Raw genomic sequence first — 18,529 nt, 5'->3', positions numbered from 1 at the left:
CGGTCGTTTAAATTCGGAAAAAATAAATGTCATTCAACAGTGAAATGATGTCATGAAGTTTTTCGAAAAGTGTTTTTGTGATCGATGGCGTAACTTGGTGAATTACCTCCCAAACTTGATCTGTCAGAGAAATCCTTCGGGGGAGTTCCCCGGGGAAACACCGCTAAGGACAATTTTGTCGACTCATCCTTCGCATGTTTTATTTGGGCAGAAATTTGCAGACGTAAGTAAACGCGCATCAAGCAGAAAAAACAACACAGTGTATTGTTGGGTCGCTACTGCAGAGGTTTAGACATGCTAATTACTGGGAAGAAGATTTTGCAGCCAAATAAGTTATTTCACTGGAAACCTTTAAGTTGTTTGAGTTGTGAAGTCTTATGTGCGTGATCATAAGTTAAGTTGATGCTGAGGTTTCATGGAAAACCAGTTGTAAAGATCACCTTTAACTCACATTGCTTCGTTTGTGGAGTGGTTTTAGTATAAACATTCTAGTGTGACACGAATACGTAGAGCTAATGTGTTTTAACCATCCAATGTACCTGGTGCTTAAGAACAACATACAGGCGGTTGTTATAGTTTGTTACATTTATTAACCCGCAGTTGTCCGTCGCATTCATGGCTGGTGCACTGGGCTTGAACACGTAGCAGGCAAGTTACGGCCTGAAATGAAATAAGAATGGGGCTTTCGCTATTTCTGTGCGATGGAAATACTTATAATAGGTGTTATATTTCAGTTGGCTGGCTAATATACATATTATTGCATACAAGTCATATTAAATGTGAACGCCAAATTGCAACAACGGATTTAAACGTTAAAACTGCAACCACATGGCGGGTATGCGGTTAAAGTAAACGGAGTGGAACAATCCTGCTCTACGACCGGGGTTACTTCGGTTCAATTCACTCACGTGATTTAAACCAGGAGTTAACCACCTTCTTTTCACATCGCACCGCTGTCACGGTACAATCTATAACAGTTGGTATATCCAATATTCGGCCGAACCCAAATTATTGACGCCAAAACATACATTCAATACATGTTTAAACCAAATGTAGATGTAAGTTGGAGATTTGTGTCAACTTTTTCTGTGTTCGGGGGGTTCGAAACCTAAAAATGACTCTTGTGGCTTTAAAATTGTGAAGTACACGAAGCACAATTGAGAGTCGTCAGACCGAAGTCGTGAGCAAGTCACGCGTAAGTGAGTTTGAAAACATACAGTTGATGTGGTTGTTGTGAATTATAGGAAATTAACAGTTCTTTGTCTGGCAGCAAGAACAGTTATTATAATAGCACAATAGGAAACTAGCCTACACGGTTGTTCTCATCGCTGTTGTTAGTCACTGGGCATAAACCACAATGTTTCAAAATCGCTCTCAGTTTACAGATATCAGAAAGCTACAGGGACCGCCTTTTGTTTAAAGCAGTTACAATACGTGCGGCGTGACGCAATCTGGGTTTAAATTGTGTAATTGTATCAAGGACAAGTCCCAGACAACTTTACCGCCCACATTTAACAAAGGTTTAAAGCTCCGCCATCTCACAGGCGATGCTAACGTTTGTGGTTCCAGAATCAACATCACAATAAAAGAGAAAACTGAGACTTTCCGTAGTAAAAATGTTTACGAGGCAATGTAGGTGGCGGTGATCAGTTGGCGTGAATCACTGTTCATAATTGACTGATAATTCGCAGGCACTTTCCAGCTTATTCATTTTATATCAGAACGTAATAAAATTACGAAGCTGGAAAATATATTTCATTTAATGAGTAGCATTTGTAAAGAGGCATTTCAATCTCTTTAGGTTGTACATTAAGCACTATTTACAGACTACTTGTGTGTTAAGTTTTGTCACAATTTTAAAAACCTGCAACAATGAAATTATATCGGATTTTCATTCATACCTTCTTGGTTGCATCTGTATGCTGTAAGTGTTTAACCTGTTGTTTTTGTTGCAAGTGATTTTCATGTTTTTCGGGGCTTTCTGAATAACAATAATTTTTTCCCAAAACTAGTTTATAATTTACTGTTACACTTGTTTTGTAATTAAGTTGCTTTGGAGATTTTCGATGTTGAACCTCAAGATCAAGTTGTTCCACTTCATTCTACAGCTGATATTACGTTCAAGTGTAAAACTAACCTCAATAATCCGATTTATTCATGGAGGAAAAACAACCAACCATTGGATACAAGTAAGTTGATTGAAATCATTGCGCGTGTCTTTTTTTTCATTTAGATGTTCATTAGAACAAACAACAGTGCTTAATAATTTACTGGCGGATGTATATAGCACCAGACACATGAAGCCATAAAGTTCGACTGCCAGCAATCGTCAAACAAATCCCAATACCCGCAAACACATTTCGCCGCCAAATAATGCAACAACTTTTGTCACAAAATATCTGTTGACGATACTTTTTTAAAGACCCGGGTATAGGAAATCTAGTACTAAATAAAACTGGCGTAATTGTAGGCTATATAACTTGTGGTCTTTCTTTATATTCGTTGGAATTCATTGCAAAACAAAAACATGAAAAACAAGACTCGTGTCTACCACACACACACAAGTAGTAGTTACGCAGAATAGACCGCGGCACATTCCTCGAATCACGCGGCTGTGGCATGTAAGCGAAACTGTTGCTGTATAGGTCAGGCGTGGCTACAACATTACTCATGGAAGTTTTTATATTTAACTACTAGTGGTCGTGAATTTTATGTTAAAAGCGATTGGGACAAATTTGTACGTTTCCCGCTCACACATTTGCGTAAGTACCTGGAAAATTGCTTTAGCTTTCTCAGTCGGAATATTTGGTCCGAAATCAGTCGGGATTTTGAAAAAAAAACAAAAAAATCTTGTGATGTGCAATCCAATATTCTCTTTCCCTTACACCTCAGAACTGAAATAAAACTGACCATGGGTGTAAAGAGAATGTTTTTAGCTTTGACTATGGAGATAAGTTCAGTGGGCGATGGAAATGGGTTAACTTGACTATGGAAATAAGTTTGTACAAGTTTGTGATTGACAGGTAGATCACGATTCCGAAGTTTTGGCGGGAACCTAACAATCTCGAACCCACGACCACGTGACAAAGGAAGTTACCAGTGTGTCGTCACAAGTGATGACGGCACTGTTGTCAGTAACTATGGAAACCTCACATTTGCATGTAAATATAGTTATATTTATCTGACAATTCAACCGTTTTGGAATAGGACAATATTGCTATTGTAGGGCGTTATTTAAAACGTCTACACAAAACAATACCACTGCCGTATATCTGACTCCTGATAAAAAGGCTACTCTATAACCCAAAGTCAATCTGTCGGTTTAATACATAAATAACAGTCGCACGAATATTACAATAAAACGTTACAAACCACGCGTACTAAAGTCTCTGTCTGTTTGACTCCCCGAATTGAATTATAGACTGTAGAAACCCAGACTCGAATGAATGAAGGAATGAACGAATAGCACGCTTGCCGTAAATGCGTTGATACGGGTTCAGGTCGTGATTATTATCCGACGTTAATAAAAATACAGTTGATGCCACGAAAACACAACATAACATATGAGAAATATGACGTCGGATACACTATATTAAAAGCTTGTGTAAATGGCTTTAAACCTATTTCAGATATCAATGAATTTCCGAAAATTACACAAAAAGCAAAGGAAACACACATTGGTCATGGAACCACAATTTTGTGTCGTGCCTCAAGATTCGCCCCAAGTAAGTCATAAAATACCTCGAAGACAACCAATAAAGTGATTGTGTGTTTGTACAGAGAATCAAGTTAAAATTTATTGGACAAAGTGGGTTAGTTTTGAAACCTATAATCGTGTTTTGAACGACCAAACCCATTACACATCCCAGTTGGACGGTAGTTTGTACTTTGCCAATCCATCTATAGAAGATAATGGGTTTTATTCATGTGTTATCAGAGGAAACTGGAAGGTCAATGGAGTAAAATACGAACAAAAATCAAGTTCAATGGAGCTTAAAGTTTATCCTTTCAGTAAGAGAATCTGAATTCTACTTTTGTATCAACAATTAGTCTGGTAATCAACATATATAAATACAAAAATAATATAAACATATAAAAATAATGCATAATATGAGTTTTGTGAACTGCAAGCTGCACTGATGAGAACTTAAAGGTCAAAAAATTGGCCATCTGTCTGTAACTAACAAAGAAATACCTTTAAGTTGTAAGTACATTTTTACCCTTGTTGCAGTTGAAAAGGGACATGTTGCGTTTCTTGTCAGCCCAAAAAATGTAACAAAAGCTGTCAGAGGGGAAACAGCTTTATTGGAATGTTTTGCTGAAGGAATGTAAGTCTTAAGTTAAATAGAAATTGATATTAAAGTCTACTTAATTTACAATTTCAGCCCAACTCCACTCATTCATTGGTATAAGTATGCTAGAAACTCCAGGTTACCTGATGGTCACCAAATCACAAAGTCAGGACAACTCTTGCTACAAAATATAACGGAGGACATGGCTGGAACTTATACATGCAAGGCTTACAATGTATATGACACCGAGGAAGCCAGAGGGCAACTTGTAGTAAATTGTGAGTGTTTAATTAAACAACATTACACAATACAATTTATCTCAGCATACGATTCACATGATTGATTACTAATTCAGTGAAAAAACCTGTGAGATGAATAAGATTGGTTTGTTTTTCAGACAAACCTCGGTTGGTGCAAAAGCTCTTTTCGTCAAATGTTAAAATATCATCAACTCACACTATGAGATGTTCAGCATCTGCTCAACCACAAGCTTCTTATACATGGCTGAAAGATGGAGAAGAACTTTTCAACACAGATCCCATTGTTATCAGTAATGTAGATGGGGGAAGTGAACTAACATTACAATCAGTAAATGTTACAGATGAAGGAATGTATCAGTGTGTTGCTTACAATTCTATTGGCTACCTTTTCTCAAGTGCACATCTTACAGTTTTAGGTGAATTTCCCCATGCTAAGCTTGATGTAAGATGTTAATTTCATAAAGTATCCTAGTCTGTGTTAAAATTTTTTGATGTGCATAGAGATGAATGTGTTGATATTTGCAGGTGAACCACCAAAATTCATAGAAATGGCAAACAAAACAACAATTGCCATTTTGCATAGTGATGTTACAATGAGGTGCAAAGTTTCTGGAGATCCACTTCCAACAATTAATTGGATAAAAGAACAGGAGCTACTAAATAACACTGATGAAAAGTTAGTAATTATACTTTGGGTTTTACATGCTTGTCATAAGTTATATTTGCTACTTTTTAACTTCTGTGTGCACACGAACAATAATCCCATTTTGTGTTATAAAATAAGCACTCAAATGTTAGGTTAAACGTTTTGTTCATTATAGCATTATCCATGGTGTTTAATGAAATCCTATGATTCATCACATATTTATACCAATCCAAATCATTACGCTAAAGTTCTGTGCAACCAGGCAAAAAACAATTTTGTTTTCATATAAACTGGGAAACCATGAGCAATCAAATGTAAAGCTTGGAGAATCCCTAAAATACACATTGACCAAAATGTGAGCAGCAACCCAATTCTGATTACAACAGACACACAGAAGTGTTGAAGCTTATGTGACATCCAGCATATAAAAAGTGCCATTTTTGTCACAGATACAGAATAACTGATGGTATTTTGTTGATTTTAAATGTTACAAGTTCCGATGAAGGAAAATACTGTTGCCAAGCAACCAACCCACTAGGGGAAGTTTCTTCCACCACACTACTCAAGATTTATTGTAAGTAACACTACTAACACTATTTTCAATTGGTACATATTTGCCTAACATTAATTGCAAGGACTAATTTTTACTTCGTTTGAGAAATGATTTATTCACAAAAGTTGTTTTGTTTTTACAGGTTTTGTCACAAAAACTTTGCAATAGTTTTTAATTTTTGTCAGTTTTGAAAATATGTTTTAGCAACTTCTACAAATGACTTTTTTAGCCCCAACCGAGGTCACCATCCAACACTCGACAGCCAAGGATCTCAAAGTAGGGGAAATAGTTGAACTTAAATGTTTTGAAAAACATGACACAAAGTTGGAAGTTTCATGGAGCTGGAAACAAAATGACAAAACAATTAGCAATGTTGATTCTCACTACAAAGCTACTGGTGGAGTTTTGGAGGTAGGTTTTACTTAAATGATTTCGTGGCTTTTTCTGCTTCAAAAATTATTGGTGATGTTCCCAGTTTCAAATTATCCGGCCCGGCCGGATCCGGATAGTTATCAATCAAATCCGGCCGGATAATTTGAATCCGGCAGTTTGTTAACACCGATTCGTGTATTTTATCGGTATGGCAAAAATGTTTGATTGCCAAACAGAATGCTATGGTGAGGCTAGCTTATCATGAGTGGAACAAATAAATGTGGGCATTTATTGATATGTTATAACATGTCATGAAAAAACTTAATGGCAAATAACATAAAAAATCTTACGTCGGCGAGTATAACAGACTGGGTCCCAAAAACGAGTAATTTGCGAAATGTTTGTCCGCTTTTAGGACAAAAATGCTTTCCCAACTTCCCGGTAAAATTAAGTGTATTATCCGGCCGGGTCTGGGTATTGAAAATTGGTCAATATCCAGCCGGGTCAGGGTACCCGGATTCGGCGCAACACATCACTAGAAATTATACTTTTTATCATTTATTTCAGTTACTTGATGTTGGATGTGAACAAATTGGGGAATATGAATGTTGTGCAGCTACTGAAGTTTCAACTGATTGTAAACAAATATATTTGGATGTTCTTGGTAAGATATATGTGATATTATTAAAAAAAACTATGTTCGGTGAAAAATGGTATTGTCCGGCAGTATCTTTAAATACATCTAATTTAAAATTTTGGCATGTAGAGACCGTGTATAGTTTCAAAAACTTTCACCATGATTAAGATTTGTTGACTATGAAAATATAGGGAAGAGAGGGACTAAAGCAATCTTGTTGATAATTTTGCAGCTCCACCTGATGCACCAAACAATGTGAAGATAATTTATTCATCGTCCAACTCTCAACTTGTTACATGGAATGAACCTAAATCAAATGGAGCCTCCATAACTAGTTATGAAGCTGAAAAGAAAGGAGAATATGACACAGAATGGAGTCAAGCTTGTTCTACAAACACAACATCATGCTCAGTTGAAAACTTAGTTCCATATAATTATTACTCATATCGTGTTTATGCATGGAACAAGATCGGAAAAAGTGAGGCCAGTGCAGAAACTGAAGGGAACATTACCATGACTGGAGGTATAAACACCTTTAAACTGCAATTTAATATGACATTGTGACTAGGCACGCTTCGACTGAGTATTAATTGCAAAGTTTGAAATACATAAGTACTTTTTTAGCTCCTGCATCAGCACCTTCAGGAATAACGGGAAATCATGGGGGACAGGGAAATGTGGTTGTAACTTGGAAGGTAAATATATACTTATAGTTTTTTCGTGTTGTCAACAATCTACTAATGCATATCTTATAAAATGTTTCCACTTCGTTAATTCATATTTCATGCTGCAGGCCTTTCCAAAAAAGTATTATGGAGCAAAAACTGTTAGCTACGAAATATTTTTACACGAAGAAAAATCTTACAACTGCGATGATACTTCAACACCACCTAGTGGAAGTTGGTTCATTAAAAACAATAAATATGATGTTCATGCAACGCAAACTGTCCTACAGGTACATGACAAATTTGATTTTTTTATGTTTTCATCTTTTTTTTAATTAAAGGTTGATGATTCAAATGTCCACACATGCTATTGGGTGAAGATGAGGGTTGCAAACTTAGCTGGTAAAGGACCTTTTAGCAAACCAGTGATGATTCACATAGAAGGTACATAATCATTCGATGTAGTTAAACATCCTAGTACTCAAATTTTGCTGCTCTGCAGAAAAAAGATCAGATTCAGGAGCAAATAAATGGTGTGCTGCCGCTGCTGTAATGTTGGTGCTTACATTTCTGCTTGTGTGGTATTGCAGTAATAAAGACAACAACAGAGGTAATTTGAGAAAAAAATTAACAAACAGTTCAAGTGCATTTTTAAAACAGTTGTTAAGCAGCATGTTAAGTGATTTCTGATGAAGCATTGGATTAGTGCAAAGAAATAATTTCTATGACCTTTTTAAATTCAGGATAACATAACGAAAAGACAGAAGCTCCGTTCCTAGAAGAATCCAGAGTCTTGATTTAAAAGAAGGAAACTAACTGATAAATTGAAACTTGGGCGCCATAAGTCGCATTATCTGCCACATGCTTAGACTGCCTTTGCAAATATCCTTCATTTGACCTAGCGTTGCGAAATAGATGTCATTTTGCAAAAATTTGACAATCGGCAAAACAAAAATTTTGTTACAAAAATTGTATTATATGCAAGCGACCAAATAGAACAAAAACTTGCATTAAATTTTAGGTTCTTAAATTTTAGGTGGTTTGTCTTTCTACCGTTTTTTTAATCTTTATTGTCACAATGGGTATTTCTTAACTTTTAAAAAATTTTATGTCTTAATTTATTTTATGTCGTTTGTTGCAGTTAACATTTGCAGTATTTAGACTATATTGTGGTTTGATTGATTACTTTCCAAAAATATCAAAAAACTTTGTGCGTTTACAAATACTTGTTACATGAACTGGTGTCCAGTAAATAAAGTTGTGAAACCCATTACACGAGAGATTTTACCAGAGGGATGTTGGTTAAGGCCGCATATCAGTATTAAATCCCAAAAATCTAGTTTTGAAGGCTATCACCATTAATACCCATACTGAGTGATTTGCTTTTTTGCCAACAACAATTCCTGTGGTCAGTGACCCATGAAGATCTACTGGTACTATTCATAGAGAAAAAAAATTGATTGCAGCTGCATCCTCCAAAACACAGCAAGGATCTGAGGAGCCTCCAGGAGGATCTTTTGTCCTATAGGATAGCAAAAACAGTCCCAGGGGGCAACCAAAGCAACTTTCCTGTGACAATTTTTTTTGCCATTGCGTAGAAAAGGGTTAGGGCCAACATTAAATTGCAAATTGGATGAGGTTTTTGTGATTCAATTTTTCGCAAAACCATCTTACATTTTTTTGCAGCCAATTTAGCTAAAATAATGACTGATCGGGGGCCTAAATGACCCCTAGGTGGTGCTTTAAGCAACTATCTTGCAACTAATTTTTACCTTACTGCGTAGCCAAGAGGCGGGCCTAACATAAAATCACAAATTAAGGTATACTTCTGTGATTCAATTTTGAGCTACATCCCCTTGAACATTTTGGTGGTTTTTCAACTAAACTTTTCACAGCACCCTGCACCAAACGCCTGACTGACTGAGCAGAGCAAAAAATGCACTAAAACTGCACTAAACACGCTGAAAATCGCCCTGGCTACACCACGTGACTTCTTGCTCATTCAACCAGAAAATTGACCTCAATGCATCACCGGTTGCCTTGTGACGAAACTGAGACTATCTATGACGCAGGAGTACAAGACGGGCATTCCCCGCGGGCAAAACTTTTTTCATAGAATTACTGATATGCGGTCTTAAGTAAAAAATCTCCAGTTGACAAAACTTTGATCGCGGGTAACTCAGCCATCTTACCAGGTAGCGACCTAATTTTTTTACACGTAATAGTACATAGCCTGAACTTTTCATTGATATAAAAATTATGAAAAAAATCATATTAATATTTGAATATAGGTATGACATCCGTGTTATGACATAACTCTAAGCTGCTCCATAGCTTTCAAGGGCGTGTATCCGACGTATAACGCCCTACAGGCGTATGGGGGATATGGTTAATATTTGTTTGTGCAAGGATTAATGGCCGAAATATGTTCTTGGCGTGCGCAAAACATACGTTTACCACTCTTGTAGATTTAAAAATGTTTGTCAATAAATTGATTCGCATCAAAGTCTTAAACTCTGTCAACCTCTAGGGTTTGTTTAAATTTGTTCGTTAAAAATTTCTTCTTTTGTTTGCCGCCCATATGTCGGCATTCTCAACCAATCATTATTACCATCCTGAATTTCAATAACAAGCGCGACGTCTCCTTGTAAAAAACCTCAAACATATGTTGCCAAAAAAACTTGGGGATTCCAGACAATTTGCGCGACTAACATGTTGACACCTTAAAGTGCGCCGGAATTATTTGTTAGGAAAAGTATGAAGTCTACATTCCAACAACCTTGACATATATGTCTGTAGATAAGCTGGGAGTAAATGCAGCTTCAAAATACATAAGAAGTTGGTGTTTTTTATACAGTTTGTAAAATTACGGGAAAATTATCGAAAATTTAAGTCGAATTAGAGCTTGGTTTAGATCACTTGCTATATATAAATACCCGTGCTGTGAATAATGGTTTTGGAATACAAAGACGATGTAAGAGAATATTTAACAGGAATCAACGTTAGTTCGACCGCCACAGCAACATTCATTTTTGTGCTCTGCATTCTGTCAACCAGAATCGTGAAGAAGATTTTGATGTTGGAGACCAAGAATTTTAAGCAACATTCGAAGAAAAACTGCAGACACAGATAAGGAAGGTAGGAACTATAACGTCTGTAAGTCCCGGCTCAAAAGTTTTAAATTCTACTGTTTATGTGGGGGCGCCTTACATTATTTGATGACACACCGATATTTTATCTGCTGCTCTGTGTTTCATTAAAATTCAACTTTAACCCGTCCTACAAACCGATACGTCAACAGAAGTTGCATCGTTCAAGGAAACTCACAATTTTATGCAACAAAACTTGTTGTAGCGCACTTAACAGAACATTTACGTGCGATTTACATTCAAGTAAATGAGCTATAAATCTACAAACAAGAATTATCTTGAACTTGTAACAGAAACAACTCACAAATGTTTCAGGTCATGTTGCATTGAAAAAAGACAAGATTTTCTGTAAAGAATTCGCACCCTGGTAAATTTGCGGCGTAATTTTCCTGTACAGCTTTGTTAACGCTTTATAAATTATTTTGGAATCAGACCGGGGTCCGATTACGATTTGTGTTTCAATAAAGTCTTCCAAATAATGACAACAATTTCCGCTAACATTACAGAAACATTTATTCATACTTTTTATGTTTAGGTTTAAAGTAATAGAAGGTGTTGAACCCCAACGACCGAACTACCACGTTGACGTCATGTTGGGGCTTAAGAGCACCTGTGGCTCAACCAAAAGCAGTCCGAACCCGAACATGTTTAGTTACCACCGCTGCGTTACATGGATTGGTTTTGTTCTGCTTATGACATCACAATGCCATGGTGTGTTACAGAAATTAATTTTTGAGTTTAGCTCAGGATGGTTGAGAAATTAAACAAATTTTATCGTTTGATGATAGCGGAGGTTTTCGACGTTGAACCTCAAGATCAAGTTGTTCCACTTCATTCTACAGCTGATATTACGTTTAAGTGTAAAACTAACCTCAATAATCCGATTTATTCGTGGAGGAAAGACAACCAACCATTGGATATAGGTAAGTCGTTCAGTGAAAAATGACGATCTGTAACTGCAGGAAATTTCACCTTTTTGGTGATTTTACTTGGGTCGTGCGCAGTTTGTTGACGAATAATCGACGCAATTGTAAATTCTGCACACCCACGTCAATCCACGTCACTATTTGCGAACTAATTTTAAAACAGCAGATGTTAAAGAACTTAAACTTTCCCATATCATCTCGGGGCATTTGTTTAAGAAAGTATTTTGCAAAATTAAAAAAAATCAAGGATACCTTGGTCTGGCAAAAGGGAATGGACCCATAGGGTACAGGCATAAAACCACATCAACCTGCAGTTACCAAAGATGCTGCACAAAGTCGTGATCATAAAAGACAAATAAAGTTTAAAACCAAAGAGCCAGCATAATTAGATAGCTGTAATGAGAACTTCAACCAATATCACTTAACAATGTGCTTTACATAATTTCAATGTTTTGGCAAAAAAAAAATATTTGTTTTTTCTCAACAAGTAAAACTCAACTCCAAAACTGATTTTTAATGTTTAAAATTTATTGGTTGACTGAATTTGTGATTGACAGGTGGATCTCGATTCCATAATTTGGGCGGGAAGTTAACAATCTTGAACCCACAACCACGTGATCAGGGAATGTACCAGTGTGTCGTCACAAGTGATGACGGCATCGTTGTCAGTAACTATGGAAACATTACATTCGCATGTGAGTTTTCTTGATTTAGTCTTTGTAACTTTGGCCACATTCAATATAAAGTACAATTATTTTTTTTTAGACATCGATCCTTTTCCCCTAGAAAATACAAGACAGTTATCTATGGCCACCAGGGTTGGAGATTTCGTTTCTTGTCCTAAAACAAATTATGCATCAAGTAAGTTGATTTATTTGGAAAAAGGTTGTTGTATTTACATAGTAAAACTGGAATCTGTTGATAAATGGTCGGATTTAAATGTCTGCATCATTAAGCTTTTCTGTCATTTTCAGATAACCAAGTTGAGTTCTACTGGGAAAAAGTAAATACTGATGGATTCAAGTCTGTTGTAGCAAATGACAAAACTCATTATGTGTCTCAACTTGATGGGAGTTTGTATTTTGTTAAACCAACATTAGCAGATATTGGGTTATACAAGTGTGTTGTGAGAGGGAGTTGGATGGTTGATGGGGTGAAATTTCAACAAAAATCAAGTCCAATACATCTAAAGGTTTCACAATTGCGTAAGAATTTATTTCTTGATTTGATTTTTGAGACAAGCTTTTGCCAAAGTTATGTTTAACACTTTATAGATTTAACAAAACTTAGAAACATGAATGCAGAATATCAGTTGACAGTTTTAGTAAAAAGTCACGACAACATTAAAGTTTATAGAAATTAATATTTGTTGTTTTTTAGCAATAAGCAGTGGTGAATGTCATATAGAAAATGGTTACAAGCAGTTGCAACAGTAAGTTTTAAAAGATGTAAACATGTGACCTTCTTTCAGCAATAAGCAGCCAAACATCACCAGTTGATTTTCTGATAAAACCTTCAGAAATAACAACAGCAATAAAAGGAGGATCTGCACTTATCCAATGTTTGGCAAAAGGAAAGTAAGCCACAAATCAATCCATGCATTAATTATTGTAACAAGAAACATGATTAATTTCTAAGTATTACCTTCGCATTTCAGCCCAACTCCACGAATTCAATGGAAAAAAGTAGATGACCCCAGGTTACCTGATGGTCACCAAATCACAGAATCAGGACAACTCCTTTTACAAAATGTAACAGAGGACATGGCTGGAATTTATATATGTGAAGCTAAAAATAAATTTGGTACAGTGGAGGTGGCAGGAGAATTGCAGCTACAATGTAAGTGCTCAAACGTAAGATCTGCAATGAAACAACATAAACTGATATCATCCCCTTTGTTTTCAACCTGCAGTCAAACCACAATGGAAGGAGAAGACTTTTTCATCAAATGTTAAAATATCATCAACTCACACTATGAGATGTTCAGCATCTGCTCAACCACAAGCTTCTTATACATGGCTGAAAGATGGAGAAGAACTTTTCAACACAGATCACATTGTTATCAGTAATGTAGATGGGGGAAGTGAACTAACATTACAATCAGTAAATGTTACAGATGAAGGAATGTATCAGTGTGTTGCTTACAATTCTATTGGGTACCTTTTCTCAAGTGCTCATCTTACAATTAAAAGTATGTTTTGCATAATATTGTCTCTTTTTGCATGTTAAAAATATTCTTCTGTAATAGTGTGTGATTGTATAGAAATATGGGTTTTTTTTTTCACTATGTTTTTGCAGGAGAAATTCCATCTTTTCTTACACTAATGGATAAAATCACAAAGGCTTCCACCAATAGTGATGTCACAATGGTTTGTAACGTAACAGGATTTCCCTTACCTGAAATTGAATGGTTGAAAGGACTTGAACAACTTTATAACACTGAGAAGTAAGTTGACTTTTCTGCATTAATTTGTTTTAGCAATTATAAATTTGTTGCATGTACATCAGTGACATCTACATAAAGACAGACATTTTAAAATACTAATACAAATTACTTTGCTGTTTAAAAAAACTATATAATGTCATTTTATATTGTTGACAAATAATGCATGAACCACATTTCCTTCTTCAGATACACAATAGACAATGCTCGTTTAAAAATATTCAATGTTGTGAAATCGGATGAAGGGAAATATACTTGTGTTATCACAAATCCTCTTGGATTTCGATCTTGTAGCACAAGACTTCATGTTTTCAGTAAGTGTTAAAATGACCAACACCCATTAACATCACGTATTTTACTAGATAGTAATTATATGATGAGGAATTTAAACTGTTAAATTAGCTAAATGTATTAGAACAATCAAACAACACAGCCCCTCACAGCACCACAGACAGTAGCAACTGACTACAAGGTTAATCCACTCGGCCAAGACAGATTCACTGAAAGAAAGACAAAATCACTGGTGCATGACTTTGTGTTACTTCTATTTCTTTATGGGGAATGACATCACCTACACATAATAGTTTATCATAAAGTATGAATAAAAGCAGAATGTGGGTTACACTGATTGGTGGAGCAGTAGAGTTTTGCTCTTATTTCAAAGGACTATAAACATAATCAAATTATTCTCTGTATCGTGTCAGTGTTAGGTTTATAACTTTAGTAGTTTCTGGTGCACTGTTTTGATAGACTGACTGTTAAATATCTCTATTAACATGAGCTTTCGCGAGGTTAATCTCACTTCATCAGGTGATGCAAAATCAAGATTTTTGTTTCTTATTTTGCTCCTAGTCCAAGTTTTACACCCAAATTATTTGCACTTTTAGACCAAACAGAGGTCACAACACGATCAGTTGAAGAAACTGTTGAAGCTGGGGATGCAGTTGAACTTGAATGTTTTGAAAAACATGACACAAAGTTGGAAGTTTCATGGAGCTGGAAACAATATAACAAAATAATCAGCAATATTGATTCTCACTACAAAGCTACTGGTGGAGTTTTGGAAGTAGGTTTTACTTTAAACAATTTTTTCGCTTTTGCTGTTTCAGATATCGTACTTTATTTCAGCTACGCGATGTTGGAAGTCAACAAATTGGGGAATATGAATGTTGTGCAGCTACAGAAGTTTCAACTGATTGTGCACAATTGCATCTGGATGTTCTTGGTAATTAATTTTTTTGTGTTTACATTGGTAATAAATCAATATAACAATGGCCTGGCAACCATAAAGTTTATACAAATATGTTGTTTGTTTAATAGAGCTAGTTATTTCTTCCTGAAGTATTAACTCATGTGTCCACTGATATAATATTGTCTAAAATTGTTTTGCAGTGAAAACGTTACTAATAATTCCCTACTTTGTTGCTTAAACAATTTGTTAAATGTGGGCATATTGTTGTTCCAGCCCCACCTGATGCACCAAACAATGTGAAGATAATAGTATCATCGTCCAACTCTCAACTTGTTACATGGAACGAACCTAAATCAAATGGAGCTTCCATAACTAGTTATGAAGCTGAAAAGAAAGGAGAATATGACACAGAATGGAGTCAAGCTTGTTCTACAAACACAACATCATGCACAGTTGAAAACTTACTTCCATATAATTATTACTCATATCGTGTTTATGCATGGAACAAGATGGGAAAAAGTGAAGCCAGTGATCAAAGTGAAAGAAGCTTGACACTTACTGGGGGTAAGCAATTTATAAACACTTTATTGCTTGTAACTTAACACAAGGTTCATAAACAATATTTACTATGTTATTTCACAGCTCCTTCATCAGCGCCTACTGGAATATCAGGTGGAGGTGGAACACCAGGGCAACTTGTTGTCACTTGGGAGGTGAACATAAAAGTTGACATATTTTAAAATACTGGCTTTTGCCTTTGGTGCTTGTGGATAATAAGTAAAAATTATAAACAACTCTACGTTTTTTGAAAACATCAAACCTGAAGTTGTTGTTGAACATATGTAAGGCATGGGTCTTAGTAACTTCATGTCTTAAAACAGAAATTTCCAAAAGAATATTTCGGTGCGGAGACAGTAACCTATGTGATTTCTATGCGAAAAGAGGATCCTGGTGAAGCTGTTAATCTTCCAATTGATCTTGATGGAACTCCAGCACCAGCTAGTGACAAACCTTGGTTTGAAAAAGTGGAATTGGACTCTGAAGCAACCCAAACCATTTTTGTTGTATGAATTTTTTGCAAAAACATTTGATTTTGATTCATTACCAAAATCATACATAGATAATGTTATCATTTGTGATGTACTCTTAAATGATTAATTGGTGGGGGATTTGGCGTTATTCTTTGTAGCATATATGTGAACAGCATTTTATTGTTCAAAACAAAGTTCTGGGAACATCTTAATATTCTTAACACTAAAATTTTGTGGCAGGTAAATGCGTCAGAAGTTTACGTTCCATACGAAGTCAAAATAAAAGCTAAAAACTTTGTTGGTGAAGGACCGACCAGCAACCAAGCAGTGGTCCGAACTGCAGAACTACGTAAGATTTTAACAAGAAATTATTTAAAACACATGAGTTAATTGCATTTATTTTACATATGCTTATATACATATTGACTAAATTCTTTACAGCTCCTAACCAAGGTCCAACTGGGTTTAAAAAGAAGCAAGCAAAGGCGTGCTCTGCAGAAATCGTGTGGAATTACCTGCCTAATGTTAACGGATATACCATTGGTTACAAGGTAACAAACTGCCTTTAATTTATTTTATCATATAAGTGTCTTTCAGCGCCAGTTTTTTAATAATATTATTTGAAACATAAACGAAGCATGTACTTTTAAATTTCATCAGTACACGAACACTTATTGTGAGCATACAGAGAGACAACAATTACACAAAAAATGTTTTTTAACAACCTGAATTATTGAACCAAATGCATCTTAAAAAGTTTAGAGACCTGTGTTTTAGGTTTCAATCTGCAGCCAGATTGATTATGATCCATGCAATAATCCAAGCCAGTGGCAAAACTTCACAACTGCTGATGAGACCCCAAGCATTGTAATCAATAACTTAAAGGCAAAATATAACTACAAGCTTAAGGCAGCTGGTTATAATCAAGCAGGTGAATTATTTGCTAAAAATACAGCAAAACTTTTAAATCAAGTTTAAAATTACTGACCATTGAAATGACATTTTTATATTATGTGACATAGCGCCACGAAGTCAAATCTGTTAAGCTTTAAGATTATGTTGTTGTACTGTAGGCCTTGGTCCATGGAGTGACTTTTCATATTTTTTTGTGACTGCTGGGCCACCTCCGGCCAACGCACCACAAAACATTAAAATTAAAGTTAAGGATCAAGATGTCACAGCATCATGGGATGCAGTACAAGCTAACCCACTGGAAAGCAACATTCTTGGATATGTTGTAAGCATGTCTGACGTTACACCTACATTTTGAGTATTTTATATTCCCAAAACTTTTTTATGGAAAACAATAAAAATATCAACATTTATTCCAAATTTTACTTTTATGAGTAATTTCTTTGCAACTTTGTAATGATGCCTTGATGCAAATATTCATTTTTGTAGATTCAATATTGGCTCTTGAATGAAACAGTTGCCCAGGCAAAGGACCACTTCACTAATGTGCCACAAGTTCAATTTAAACTCCCATCTAAAGCAGATTATTATCTATGGTTCCGAGCGCGAAATGAAGGAGGCTACGGAGTCCCATCAACGACATTTGCAGTTTCATCTCAGCGAAGTATGACAAATAATATTGTCAATGAAAGTTATCTAACGTTAAATGGCCTTTTAAAAACCATTGTATGTTTTCAATAATAATAAACCTGTATGGGGTTTTGGATTCTGCTTATAATTATGACATGATATTACCACTAATGTTTTTAACATTCTTATTTTCAGGTATATCTTCTAACTATGGAGGTGGTGCCAGTGCTGTTACTATCAATACAAGTTTACTGTTCCTATGCTTGTGGAGCATTACGAAAAATTTGTTAAACTGATTAAATTGAATGGGTCGGCCAGGTCAACATTGCATTGCTGGGGTGCGAACTGCATAACCATCATAAATTCAAACAATGAAAGCGTATGTTGTGTTGGCTTTGGTTGGCATTTAAAAAAAAAATACATTAAAAAATCTATGACAATTTTGCAAATGGAACAACCTTCATTACACACAATGGGTAATGATACAATTGTACAATTAGGTTTTGTCCGACATAAATTCAAATCTAGAGTTTCATGTAATTGTAAATGTATCAAAATTTTTGCAGCTTGACACACATACACAAAATTCTAAATCAAAACTAATTAATTCCGAAACAAAACTAATTTACACTAAAAAAATAAGCGTTGAGAGTTTCAAACTTGTTGAAACTTCAGATGGAAAAGGCGGCAAAACTTATCCAATGGGCGGTAAGAAAATTTTTTTTTGGGACCACATGACTAAGCTACTAAAAATTACACTGTCTATGCAAGAGTCCCCTAACTATGCAATGTTGTACCTGGCCGTTACTTGTACTTTTTTT

The 18,529-nt window shown here is 35.5% G+C and overlaps 2 protein-coding genes across 2 annotated transcripts; both read left to right on the top strand.

The window, feature by feature from the left end:
- Positions 1-1,799: 1,799 nt before the first annotated feature.
- LOC145904363 (contactin-3-like) lies at positions 1,800-8,623 on the top strand. Its single transcript, XM_082992366.1, has 18 exons — positions 1,800-1,924; positions 2,049-2,189; positions 3,024-3,161; positions 3,630-3,725; positions 3,781-4,011; positions 4,232-4,328; positions 4,386-4,570; positions 4,690-4,968; positions 5,078-5,228; positions 5,648-5,772; positions 5,981-6,162; positions 6,691-6,787; positions 6,993-7,283; positions 7,385-7,455; positions 7,554-7,715; positions 7,767-7,869; positions 7,928-8,035; positions 8,169-8,623. The coding sequence occupies exons 1-18, from the start codon at positions 1,873-1,875 to the stop codon at positions 8,171-8,173; spliced, it is 2,514 nt and encodes an 837-aa protein (XP_082848492.1). The 5' UTR covers positions 1,800-1,872; the 3' UTR covers positions 8,174-8,623.
- A 2,492-nt stretch (positions 8,624-11,115) lies between these two features.
- On the top strand, positions 11,116-18,124 carry LOC145914499 (contactin-4-like). The gene is made up of 21 exons (XM_083002325.1): positions 11,116-11,285; positions 11,363-11,497; positions 12,058-12,195; positions 12,266-12,361; positions 12,475-12,705; positions 12,972-13,077; positions 13,158-13,339; positions 13,413-13,691; positions 13,799-13,946; positions 14,133-14,257; positions 14,831-15,009; positions 15,072-15,168; positions 15,409-15,699; positions 15,778-15,848; positions 16,017-16,199; positions 16,407-16,515; positions 16,608-16,717; positions 16,944-17,097; positions 17,240-17,403; positions 17,568-17,742; positions 17,904-18,124. Exons 1-21 carry the CDS (start codon positions 11,165-11,167, stop codon positions 18,002-18,004), a joined length of 3,195 nt encoding a protein of 1,064 aa, XP_082858451.1. The 5' UTR covers positions 11,116-11,164; the 3' UTR covers positions 18,005-18,124.
- Positions 18,125-18,529: the final 405 nt, after the last annotated feature.

This window comes from Ascidia mentula, chromosome 1 (genome assembly GCF_947561715.1).
Source record: "Ascidia mentula chromosome 1, kaAscMent1.1, whole genome shotgun sequence".
Classification (NCBI taxonomy): domain Eukaryota; kingdom Metazoa; phylum Chordata; class Ascidiacea; order Phlebobranchia; family Ascidiidae; genus Ascidia; species Ascidia mentula.
Note: the sequence above shows the minus strand (reverse complement) of the source record. Positions and strands in the feature narration are given on the sequence as shown.